The sequence below is a fragment of the Prunus dulcis genome, chromosome 6, assembly GCF_902201215.1.
Source record: "Prunus dulcis chromosome 6, ALMONDv2, whole genome shotgun sequence".
Classification (NCBI taxonomy): domain Eukaryota; kingdom Viridiplantae; phylum Streptophyta; class Magnoliopsida; order Rosales; family Rosaceae; genus Prunus; species Prunus dulcis.
The window spans coordinates 18,931,995-18,945,299 of NC_047655.1; the positions used below are offsets into that span (position 1 = coordinate 18,931,995).

Below are 13,305 nucleotides of genomic sequence, written 5' to 3' on the forward strand. Positions count from 1 at the left end.
ACAACTTATTCGACAAGTTTAATGGGACTTAGATAGCATACGGGTTCGTTTAAGTGACATAATAAAATTGATGTAGTACTTTTTATATTTCCGCACCGCATATATGAAAAGAAAATACTTGGCTCTCTTTATATGTATAGAGTTCTTCCTCGTTGCAAGTAAATTACAATATGACACGTGCATAAAAACTTTTCTTATTGTAATTTTAATGAGTTAATTTCGCATAGCCAAGTAGTATCCGGCATAAAAATGTTCAAGTGTGGATATATCCACATACCAATCTGCAAGCAAGCATGCGTAGAGGCAACAACTTGGTTCATCTAAATTTTAGGCCATCAAAGGACACATAAAAATACAAGATAAGTTATTTTCATCTACCGATTACATAAAGCATAAAGCATATAATGCCAATAAGTAGACAAATTATTAAGAAGGGTTATTGAGCTAAAAGCTGAGCTTCCTCTTGAATCCTACCCACCATTTCATACACATCAGCCGCAATCTCATTCATCGAGGTCAGCTGAGAGTTATCTTCAACCTGTCTCATCAATTCATATACAAAAATCTATGTTTCAATTATTTATCAAAACAAAAATAAATATGTTTTTTATTATTGAAAACCTTAAAAGAGAGACCTCTTATAGTTAATTAAAACTGAATTTGTTTTTATTTATTTTAATTTTGAACTAACCTTGACGCTGAAAGTGTAGAGGATCATATTATCCGCAGTTGTGACATTAACGTGAAGAATCATAAGGCCCAGGGAGTGCAAACCAAGCACCATCTTCAAAAGCTGTCTGGGTTGCTTTTTCATAAGCACTTTAACATTGGCATGGCTTTCCACCATTGTCACTTCAACATCTGCAATGGCAGACCGCTTCTCGGCCATTAACTCATTTGAATGCACTGAGCTATTATATACGCCATGACCATGACTGTTCAAGCAGGTCGAATACTGAGGGAAGGTGAAGAAGCTTGAGAAGATTGAGGCCAAATTCAAGTGTTGTTGCTCGGTTCGTCTATGGCCCTCTAGAGATTGCAAAAGTTGCTCAAGCTCCTTCACGAAATTAATAGCTCCACCTATGATTGAAGCTTGGTCCCCCTATATACCCAAATGAGCTACACATCAGTTATTAGACAACATTAATTTTTAGTATATTTATATAACATAATAATAATTTTATCTTTTTTCAGATGATTTGAAATGATCAACTAGCTACCTGTTGCGTATGTAAAGATAAAAAAAATAATCTGACATGTTATGTTATAAGACTGTGATGTATGAGAGATGGATGGAAAAGTACTCTTTGGGCGTAGCAAGCAGGCATCATAGCTCGGAGCGCAGCAAGGTAGTCGTTCATTTGTTTTCTCCGGTTGCGTTCAACAGCAATGTGGGTCATCCTCTGAGTCTCCATATCTTCCTTGTTCTTGATGTTTTGGATGCGCCGTCTCTTTCTCCGTCCTGTCGAAGCTGCCGGAGCTTCCGTTGAAGAGAACCCACGATTGAAAGCCGACCCACTGTTGGTTTCAAAGTCGTTGACACTTTGCAGCATTGAAGCTTCCAAACTCAGGTTATTGAAACCTTGTTGACCTACATCATTGTTGAGCATATGATGATCAGTGTACACTTTCTCTTCCTGATGATCTTCTCCAAAACCAAAGCCATGGCTCCAAGATCCTCCTCCTCCTCCTCCTACGGCGTGGAAATCCTTGAAACCATAGCTATATCGGTCTGCTTGTAACACCACAGCTTCTAACGTCATTCTCTCTCTTTCTCTCTGCACGGACTAAAACCCAATTGGAAATTACAAAATTTGAGGCAAGAAAACTTTTTTCTGCTCCGTGTATGGAGATCTAGGATCACTATAATTTATAAGGAGAATAATCTTCCAACAGACACGAAGACTAAGTGACCGATTTGCTTAGCAAGTGGCACAGAGAGAGAGAGAGATGAAATATTAATCTAGCCAACTTGTGGGCGTTGGAGAAAACTCTGTGTATGTGTTCGATCAATATTTCACTCTCTATTTTTTTCTTGGTTAGTTTGATCATATATCTTTATTTATATATGCCAGTTTGGCAAGGCTGATGCGCATATTGTATTAAATAAATAAATAAAGGTATATATTGTTTAAAGTTTTTACACACACACATGTGAGCTTTTGTTTGTGATTCTTTTGCTTCGAAAGTAGTGTGCATTTTCATTTGGTCATAATGACTGTTTGACGTAGGACTGACTCTGCAGGTATTGTACGTGGCATACTGGGAGAAGCACAAAAGCAGGATGGGGTCAGTCAGTGTACAAAAGTTTCGTTGTCAGGGGAGAGAATCCATGGGAGTGACCAAACAATGAGAAAGGGAGACATGTTCTGCGGTCATCCATGACAAAGACCAAAACACACCCAATTATTTACAACTCCCTTTTCCATTGACTGATTGAATGTTGTATAATTTTACAACATTTGCGAACATCATAAGGTAGTATTCATACATTATCTTATGATTTGTATTTAACTTTCCATCACAATTTGTGTTCAACTTTCCATAACTATTTTGGAGAATATTATGTCAAGTGATATATTAGAAATATTATGTCAAGTGATAGATAAAAAAAAATATGATGTCGTTCTTTGTGCGTAGCATCCGTATCATATTGTCAGGGATGCCTTAACAATACATGGCTCGCATCTATATCAATCACATCACACGAACCTCCATGATCTCGAATTCACGCTTCACCTCTACCAACAAAATATGAAAAACTACAATATGTAGATGGCCATTGAAATATGAAATGTCAACCTTAATTCGAAATTCATCCATGTGTTGGTTACGATTATTCTGATTAGGCAGATTCTAGGGTTACTCGCCTGCAAGAACACAGAACTCCTCCTCGGACTCCTCTTCACTCTCAATTACAGGATGCGGATTGCAAGCTTTTCGATTAGGTTCAACAACAGGTTGACAGAATTGATTTCCCAAACCCACCAAGAAATGACGAACCTCTTCTACTTGCATAGAAAGAGCTTCAAACTTGACATAAGTAACATGATCCGTGGTGCCACGGGTCCTATCACTCGCATCTTGGTTGATCACTGGGCCCACCATATTTGCTCCTATGCCAACTGATATAGCGTGACAATTAATAGGCTAAAACTTAGCCAAGAAACAAGAACTTTAGAATCCACCAAGGAGAATGGGAGAATCTCAAGTTTATTCAAAGTCCGAAAATAACATAACATCCATAAACCACGGGTTAAAGTTTGTTTAAATACTCCTAGAAACCTTAGGAATTAAACAAGAAATTAAAAGGGAAAATAATAAAAATTCAAGAAACAAGTTAAAATGATAAAATGTTGTTTTGGGTTGCTAAATGAAGTCAAACGTGTATGGATGCACAAGCAATGCTCCAACTTTCCAATTTTTCCTTTGCACAAGCAATGCTCCAACTCTTCCTCAATTGCTTCTGCCATCTGTTCTACGTCACTTTCTCAATTAATGAGTTCCCCTCCACTTTTTAAGTAAGTAGACATACCATCATTGAACTAATTCCCTCTAGTCTATATCTAGATATATGGTTTAACTCATTTCTATTCTCAATTTTACTCTATAATAGCCTCTATTCCACATAATCATTGGGTAATGAAATTTTGAAACAGTTGTATAGCTTCCCAGTTGAATGGATTCTATGGAAATCTGAAGTGATATATAGTTCTGTAGAAAATTCTGTCCATACCAAGCTTGTCTAGTTCTATATATTCTTTGCAATCACCAAAATTGATGCGTTGTTGTTGTGACCCACAAGTCGTTACAATCATCAGAGAAAGAATCACACATAGCTTTGCTTCAAATGCATAAAGTCAATTATTGATGAAATACGTTTTCATTTACGTCTCAAGTAAAGCCTAGCTACACTCTATATTATAATATGCTTCTGTTTCCCTTCCTCTTATTTATCTCATAAAATCTGGACTTTTCTAAGGAAAGCGTCTTGTAGCATGTTTGCCTACACCAAATACTGTTTTTTTAGTGTTCAAGTTATTATTCCCCAAACCAGAGTCTAATCAAAACTTCTGTAGCAGGAAATATGCTACGCCAGCTTAATTAAATTCCTTAGTCTGTTTTTATTTTTTATTTATTTTTTAGTACAAGCGATTGGGGGAGGGGGTTTATGCACAAATATTCATTGGGTGTGCGTGGAGGTTTAGAACATCTGCCCATATGAGCAGAGGTGGAAGAGTTGATCAACCGAATGAGCTATACCTCACACATTAGAGGTTTAAATCCAATATAGATTGAATTATGATTTTTTCAATCCAATCCGATCCAATCCAATGAAAATTATAACTTTCTTAATGAAAATTACCTAATGAGCAAAATAAACATGAAACTAACTAGATTGGATTTGATTTGATCCTCACAAACAAATCCGATCCAATCATGTCGGTTTTGAAAATTAGGGATCCAATCCAATCCGTCAAATCATCAAAACCGATTAAAATTAGATTAGATAGATCGATTTAGGAGGATTGGATTGAATCTTGCACACCCCACTGACTTAAATTTCGTAATCTTAAGTCAACTTGATTTTAACCGATATAAATCTGATAAAATCCCATTAATGAGCTTTCAGTAATAGTACTTAACTAATATTTAATTTAGATACATTTTGAGTTGTTGAATCTCTTGTTTAAATTTGTGAGATAATGGTGTTGAATATAAGATCATATATAGGCCTGTCGCCAGGTTGTGCCACAATGCATGTGTTTGAACTTTGAACTTTGCCCTTTTAATGGCCTCTAGCTACCTGGTTGTTTTGTTTGGACTTTAGTTTACACACTGTCCTGCAGTTTCTGGGGTAGGGGCATTTTGTGTTCTAAATAATTGCCTGGAAATCTGTTTTCCTCCAAATTTATTTTGTTTGGTTGTGCCTAGGATAGACGCCAGGGGAACTTGTGGGAGAGGCAGAGAAAAAGTCAAGTAGAATCTTAAATGATTTGGGAAATTAATTTCAACTCAATAAGCTCCAATTGTTTCCTATTAGCTGGAATTTCGTGGAGGATTGGTAATCATGTTAGAGGACAAACATGAAGACACGTTTATGTAATTAAATTAAGGGGTGGTTTTACTAGAAGGATCTGGATCCTCTAATTGAAATTGTCCATTACAAGTTTCTAGCTTCTCCTAGTTTTTTTTAGGTTTGGTAATAATCTTTTGAGACTCGTTTTTGTGTCCCATTATAACTGCAGCAGTTACTTCCTTCAAAAGAAATTTTGTTTTGGGTTGACAATTCTTGCAACGATACGATCGATGACTTAAACTCGATAGATAATTATTACAAAGTTTGGTAAATTCAACATAAAATGAATAGTATACGAGTTGAATTAGTGTCGAACACAAGTACAGCCCAATTTTGACAAAATAAACACCTGAAGATCATTTAAATGATGAAGTGACTAACGATACTATTATTAGTACCTAATAATACAATGAGCACGAATAACTGTGTCTGTTAGCTTTTAGCCACTGAACATCCAACAAAAGATTCTTATTAACAAATTGACCACGTATATAGAGTCACGACTAATGCTAGTTGGGAGACTTCCATTGAGGAGGCTGCACAAGATGCCCAACTGCCGCGCCCCACAATTGTTGGAAGAATAGCCACTCCTATAATTCTGATGTGGTGGGCAAGTGCATGATTAAGTAGAAGAAGCTTATTTTATACAAGTTTGGTAGGCTTTTTGGCCTTATTGTGACACTGTTTGCGACGTATATATCACGGATCTTGATCTTATTTATATATATACGACTCAAGGAAGACTAACACCCAAGTCTTATGTCTTGATTAAATTAAATTAACATAGTTAAGCGTTTTTTAGACTAAATGAATATTTGAAGTTTTTTTTTTCTTCCTAAAATCTTTATTCTTCTATCAAAACTATAAACCCAACCGAGGACATGGTTTTGGCTGGGTTGAGGAAGGGGCTTCTTGGCTCCTGCCTTTACTAGGAAAAGACTGTGCGAATGAATAATTGTATTTTTTTTTTATTTTTTTTTGGTGTTGGCTTCACGGTTCTCTGTACTCTTTTTTCTTAAACGAATTTTTCTCTTTGGGATTTTTTTTCATGGCTAGTTTTAACAAGGCCATAGTGCTAAGCCATAGTGTGTAGCACTGTGGTAGGATCCAATATTTATGATTGTATGTTTCCTTTGGTTCCCAGTTGAATGAAAATTCCTTCTTTTATTAAAAAAAGGGAGATTCACTATTATACCAAATATAGGGGCCCAAATTATAAAAATACCTCATATGAAATGGACTTTAGAAACACACCCAAAACCCATTTACAACATAACAAAAAAGCTTTTAACTTCTTATAAATTACAAAACTGCCATCAATTTCTTAAAACAAGCCCAATCCCAAAATCTCATAAAAATACCCAAAATACTCAATAGGGCACCAAAGTAATTTAATAATCAATATTGAATTCAATGAGATCAGCTGCCATTTTTTGGGTTTGTTTATAGAAATTCAATTATGTAGGGTTTATTTATAATATTAGTGCTAAAAATGAGTATATCACTAAATATCTCTTAAAAAAAGGCTTATTTATTGTAATGCTCCTTGAAACTTCGGTCAAATCTCAATTTACCATCCGAAAGTTAAAGTGGCCCACTTAACTCCCTTGACTGTGATTTCGTGTTCCACTTTAAACCCCCCCTCCCCCGCGTTATCTCCATCAATAACTCTATCAATTTTGATGACGTGGCAGTGCTATTTTAGTCTTTTTACCACAAGTGATGATGTGTCATGTAAATGGCCCACTTTTTTTTTTTTGTCTAAATTGAATTAACCATAAAATAATGTAATTGTTTAATTTAAAAATATATAAATTAATAAATAAAAATATTTCTTCTTTATACTTTAAAAATAAAATATAAATTTTTTTATTTAAAAAAGGGAGTAGAGTAATGCTACACTTACCACGTTTTTATCCCACATTTCTATACCATATGATGTGACATGTCCACATTATATGTCACGTCAATTAAATCAATGAAGTGTATTTTAATTAATACAATTAGAAAAACAAATATTGCCACATCAGCTGCCATATAAGATGGTATATAAATGTGGTAAGAGTAGCATTATTTATTAACAAAACAAATGAAAAACAAAAGAATAAAAGGTTAAAAAACAAAACAACAGAACTAAAAAATAAAATAAAATAAAATAAAAACATTCAAAAAACAGTGCAACCTCCCCCTTTGTCCAACAACCACCATCTTCCTTATAGCACCACCCACACCAGCGCACCCCCACACCCCAGCCACCAAACCATCACCTAAGCCAACCACACTCCACCTCGTCCCCAATCATTTAAGCCCCCAGCCACAACCCACCAACCTAGCTACCAAACCATCACCCATGCCATCCACACTCCCCCACCCCCAATCATCTGAAATCGACACCATACACCCAGCTGCCCCCTGAACTTCCTCGACCCCAATAGCCACCTCACTCCAAATCCCCACCCCAACAGAACGAGAACCTTTGCAATTAAAAAAAGTTTTTAATTTTTTAGTTAGTCAATTCCCTTAATTCCTATAAAGGGGAATGACGCCAATTGCAATGGATGCCAAATTCATGGTCAAAATTTTTGGGGATTGGGTGGGTATGGCTGGTGAGGGGTGTGGGTGGGTATGGTTGGTGGTGGATTTGGGTGGTTATGGATGATGGTGTGGTGGTTTGTTGCAAGGAGAGAGAAAGGAGAAAGGATGAGGCCATTCTTTGGGGATATGGATCTTTGGTGAGAGTTGGATCTGGGTAAGTTTTTTTTTTCTTTTTAATATTTTTTATTATTTTATTTTTAAAGCCTAGAGAAGCAATATTTTATTCATTAATTTTTGCATTATATATATATATTTTTGTAGTTAAACAAGTAATTACATTATTTTATATTTAATTCAATTTAAATATAAAAAAAGTAGGTCATTCACATGACACGTCATCACTTATGAGAAAAAGACTAAAATAGTACTGCCACGTCATCAAAACTAACAGAGTTATTAGAGCGATTCCACCGATGCGCCTAAGGGGAGGGCTGGGGGGTGTTTGGGCCAAAATCTTGTTTCCAGCGGCAAGGGCTAGCCCTGGCAAGAGATGGGGCCCACAAACCCAGGCTAGCCCTCAGGCAAGATCTGCCTTAGTTCCAGCCCCAGTTTGTTGACGTCAGCAATAAAATTTTTTTTTAAAATCTTTAAAAAATACAAAAAATTTCAGATTTTTAAAAAAATAAATACTTACTTGTAGTTTTCACTTCCCACACCAAAACTCTATACAAATTTCTCCCCTCATATCTCATGTGAATAGTTGTTGTCATGGCAATTGGTGGAAACACCACAATCTTTTGCAATTGCAGCAACTATTCACGTGAATAGTGTCTGTCTTAGGCCCCTCTTGCCATGGCAAAAGGCAATGGCTGTTACTATTCACTTGAATAGTGGCAGCCATTGCAAAAGGTTGTGGTGTTTCCACCCATTGCCATGGCAACCACTATTCACATGAGATATTAGGTGATGAATTTGTATAGAGTTTTGGTTGGGAAGTGAATAATATGACTAAGTATTTATTTTTAAAAAAAATCTGAATTTTTAAATATATTTTTGGTTGTTGACATCAACAAACCCAGGCTAGAAGTCGGGCTGATTTTGCCTGAGGCTAGCCCAGTCTCGTGGGACCCATGACTTGCCCGGGCAAACTTGGCCCTCTAGAAGCTGCTGCCTGGGCTCGAGCCTTGTCCTGCCAGGGCTGAGTGTAGCCGCTGGACTTGCTCTTAGTGGATATAACAGTGGGGGGTAAAGTGGAATATGAAATCACGATCAAGGGGATTAAAGTGAGATTTGACCGAAATTTCAGAGAGCACTACAATAAATAACTATAAACCCAACAAATTCTAATATCTTTTATTCCTTGTCAATGGGTGATGGGTGGAGAGGTTATCAAATAATTAAATACTAATGCAAGACTTCATTTTTTTTATGTGAGACATTTACTCTCAACACTCCCACACGTGTGTAGTGTCAATATGCACACACCTATAAGTCTATTTAGGTATAAGTGAGTAAGTACATGACGTTATGGACAATGATATCTGTTGTGTATAATTTGGGCCGGTGGGGGTCTCTTGTCGAGAACGGCAAACTAATATATTCAACGCATCCACATTATATAATTCCATATCAAAAGACAAAACATCGCTCTTAGATATGTATATTTACATATCAAACAGAAAACTGAAAAGAAAAATGATCATGATATCAGTTTGTTGTGTGGTGTGATCATCATCCGGGTTGCTACAGTTATAACACTATGGCTACGTCATGAACAACCTTTGTTCATGTTTTTGAATTTTGTACAACTTGCCAGAAACCAAATTAAATAAACTCCCCGAAAACGGGGGCATTGAATTGTGCAATCCCTTTGTTTTCAGACTTGAGAACTCAGAGAGTACGACTCTTTCCACATATCCTTTGTTTTACCGATTACAGTGAGAAGGAAAGACATAGAAGGCATTTCTTGCATAGAGAAAGGTGAACATGTAAACTATAATGCTTTGTTTTTCTATAAACAAATAAAAAAGAATACCAATGCTTTTTGCAGAAGATATATATATATATTAACTAGTTTTAACTAAAAAAAATAGAAAACATTATTGTAGATGCTATATTTCATAAATTTAGTCTTAAAAGTCTAATTATTTTCACTTATATTACTAATCATCTAAATCCTGGAATCCAATCCCTATTTCTCCTTTACGAGCCAGATAGTATAGCATAAAAAATAATATATTGCCTAGAAAAGAATCCTTATTTGAGGGACACCCTTATAGGACCGACTCTACATTGTATTTCACTAATTCAAACCGTCTATTTTTTAGATAATCATTCAACGATCATTTCTACAAAAAATCACTTGAATCCGATATCATTTGACCACTCAATTGAATTATTGAAATTTTAGTACTTTCTTGAAGCACCATATTAATTGATTTTGTAAGAAAATAAATCGTAAAGGACCTTAAAATGTGTCAATTAAATAAAATTATTTGAAGAATCTCTCAATAAAAGAGACTGTAATATATATATATACAAGCGATTTCTTGACAAGGATTTAAGTTCTCTGTTCGTACGTATATGACATATGCTCAAGTGTGGACATATCAATGGATATATATGTTAAGCAACTGGTAGGGCAGAGGCGATATCTGCATGGATATGTAATATCTCATCAGTTTCGTCTTTACATGCACATCTAAGGCTTAGATTTGATACACGGCCAAATGGGATTTGTCGGACTCGGTTGGACAAGCATACAAGCATCTGGTCAATTTCCTCCCAATCCTCATGCTTGTTCAGATTCAAACTTGTCAGCATCTGCTTTACAAGAACCAATTGTGTTCTGATATACACTACACACGTTCATCCAAAAACCCAACTGTTGACGATCGATAATATTAACATTTTACACTGTTTTGTTTTATTCCATATTTTTGTACAAGAGTTAGAATTTACTTATCTTTATGGGAATATCTAAAACTAGACGATTTAAATTATTGAAATATAATGTATGATGGATCCTATAAAAGTGTTCCTGAACTAAAGCTCTCAGTATTCAAAAACGAAAACGTAAATATGACGTGCATAGAGCTTGTAAGTGTTCTTCTAAATTAATATTCTATATGTTTTTCCTCGTTTCCGGCTGTCGACATAGGGTTTCAATTATGATTGATTGTTTTCTCCTTCTATGGGGTTGCGACCAAGGGCGGATTTATGCTTAGGCTGGGGTGGGCTCCAGCCTAGGGGAAGATTTTTAATATTAAATATGCTTTAAATATTATAAGTTTATTTCTACTCCAATAAATATTAGCCCACTACCCCAAATAAATATAATAAACTAATAATAGCCCAATCTAAGTAAAATAAATAATAACTTAGTCTTCTATTTAAAATAAGCCTATTCCTATAGCATATAGAAAATAATAAACATCAATCCAAACCTATATAAATTTGATTAGAAGTAGAACTCACGCTAAGGCTCTACCAACTTGAGCTATTCTAATTGTATTGATATTGGGCTACACCCACAGAGAGCTAACATCGAAATATTTCTTCTAGCCACCCAAAACGCCATATTTGAACCTTGAGAGCCTAGAGGAAATAGCTCTCCTCCTCTAAAAAATTGTACCAACCTATCTTTAGTAGGTTCTTCAATGTTGGTAAGTTTTTCTTTTTTTATATATATTCAATTTCCAATTATAATTGTTGTTGTTAAGTTTTTATGATTTAGGGTTTGGGTGAAATTTTTTGGAGATTGTTGATATATGTTTTATTTTAACAACTTGAATTATTAATTAGCATATATGATTTTTGGTGTCTAGTATTTCTTGTTATGATATCATGTCACATGATGATAATAGACCGGCAAAGAGAGAAAATTATTTATTCATTCTTCAAAAAAAGTGGTAACAATAACAATGATACACCTTCTGCATCTAATGTTGATACTTAAATTCCTAAGGAACTTTCTGAACTCGGATCTCAAGTAGTTGAATCTAAAGAGTTTGATATTGCTTCTTTAGAACGGGATCCTAGGAAATGCATTCCAATTTGTGAACACCCAATCAATCAACGTGATGAGATTCGAAAGGCAAGCTCTTTAAATTTTTTTTTTGCATTCGAACATGTATTTTTGAAGTTGGACAAGTGTTTGATTTGATATTTATTTATATTTTGTACTTCTTATTGTTATATTTGCTTGTAATGTGACTTTGTTTGATTTATAAAATTTTATTTATATTTTTGTTTCAAGAGAAAAAAAATTTATAATATATCTCCTTTATATAAAATAAAAAAAATTATTTAGCCTACCCCTATAAAAATTCCTGAATCCGCCATTAGTTGTGACGTGTAAAGGAGGAAATATTCATATATAAGTAAAAGTGGATTATTGAAGGAGAAATCCATACTTATAAAGGGGAAAGTTCCGAATTGGCCTTCTTAATTTGAATTCTCCTCCTCATGATCCGAATTGGCCTTCTTTTTTTATTTATTTTTTATTTGGTCAATCCGAATTGGCCTTCTTAGTTTTACAAATTTGATGAGACAGAAGATGATATGTTTATAACAATAGGATGAGTAGTTGAAATACCTAGGATGGTGTATTTCCCGCTACAACAACAACAAAAACAGATTTAAACAAGTGGTGATTCGAGTGAAGCTGAAGAAAATTTGTATTGTTTTTATAGACCAAGACACAAAAAAATTTAAAATAATTTCTTATTTATCCAAATAATATCAAGGCAGCTTTTTAAACAATCTTGAGGCCCAAAACATTGAGGCCAGTGGCCACTACCATATGGTATGATTCAAACCCACATTTCTCTCCGACTAGTTTTTAAAGGATGGCTCAAGCTCAAGGCCTTTTACCTGTTCCACCTAAAAATAACCACCTCCCCTTCCTCTCCCGCCGGCGGCACTCCTCTCATGTGATTTAGGACAAAATGGAAGTTGTAATCTTGTGAAAAAAATTTAGAAAAAAGAAAACAATTCAAAATCAGGCAAAATCATGCTTCAGTATCAATTATGAACCTAGAAAAAAGAAGAAAGACGCATCGTTGTGATATTCGGGTTGGTTTAGGCCCCGTTTGGAATTGTTTTTTTTGGCCAAAAACTTGCTTCACTTTAAAGTTAAACAATTTAAGATATATGGTAAAAATAAAATATCTCGATTATTTTAAAAGCAATTTCTAAAAGCAAGTTCTGGGTTGCGTTTCAAAGCTGTTTTCAAAGAAGGCAGAAATGAGTCTTTAATGAATTTTTTAAATTCCCAAAATAACATCATTCATTTTTAAAAATGACACCACCTCCACCTCCACATCCAACTCTACCATCTTCACCACCACCACCACCACCTCCTTCACCATTAACACCACCTCCACCTCAACAACCGCCATCCCTACCACCACCACTACCACAACCGCCACCTCCACCTTTATCACAGCCACTACCACCTCCACCACCTCCACTATCACTACATAATTAGCGCATAACACTTTTAATGTCATATCTATTTGGGTCATTATTCACAGTTACAATAGTTTTATATTAAAATTTATCAAACGGTTTTGACACTGCTTTTTGCACTAACAACACTTTAAAAGAATTATTTACCAAACATGGAGTTGCTTTATTTTACAGCTAATTATTTTCAAAACATAGAATAAGCAACTTTTTAAAAAAGT

General features: G+C 35.0%; 1 protein-coding gene across 1 annotated transcript; it reads right to left on the reverse strand.

Annotated features, from left to right (window-relative positions):
- Positions 1-298: 298 nt before the first annotated feature.
- Positions 299-2,027, reverse strand: LOC117631074 (transcription factor bHLH94-like). The gene is made up of 3 exons (XM_034364020.1): positions 1,305-2,027; positions 692-1,102; positions 299-538 (listed from the first exon to the last, which is right to left on the reverse strand). Exons 1-3 carry the CDS (start codon positions 1,761-1,763, stop codon positions 437-439), a joined length of 972 nt encoding a protein of 323 aa, XP_034219911.1. The 5' UTR covers positions 1,764-2,027; the 3' UTR covers positions 299-436.
- Positions 2,028-13,305: the final 11,278 nt, after the last annotated feature.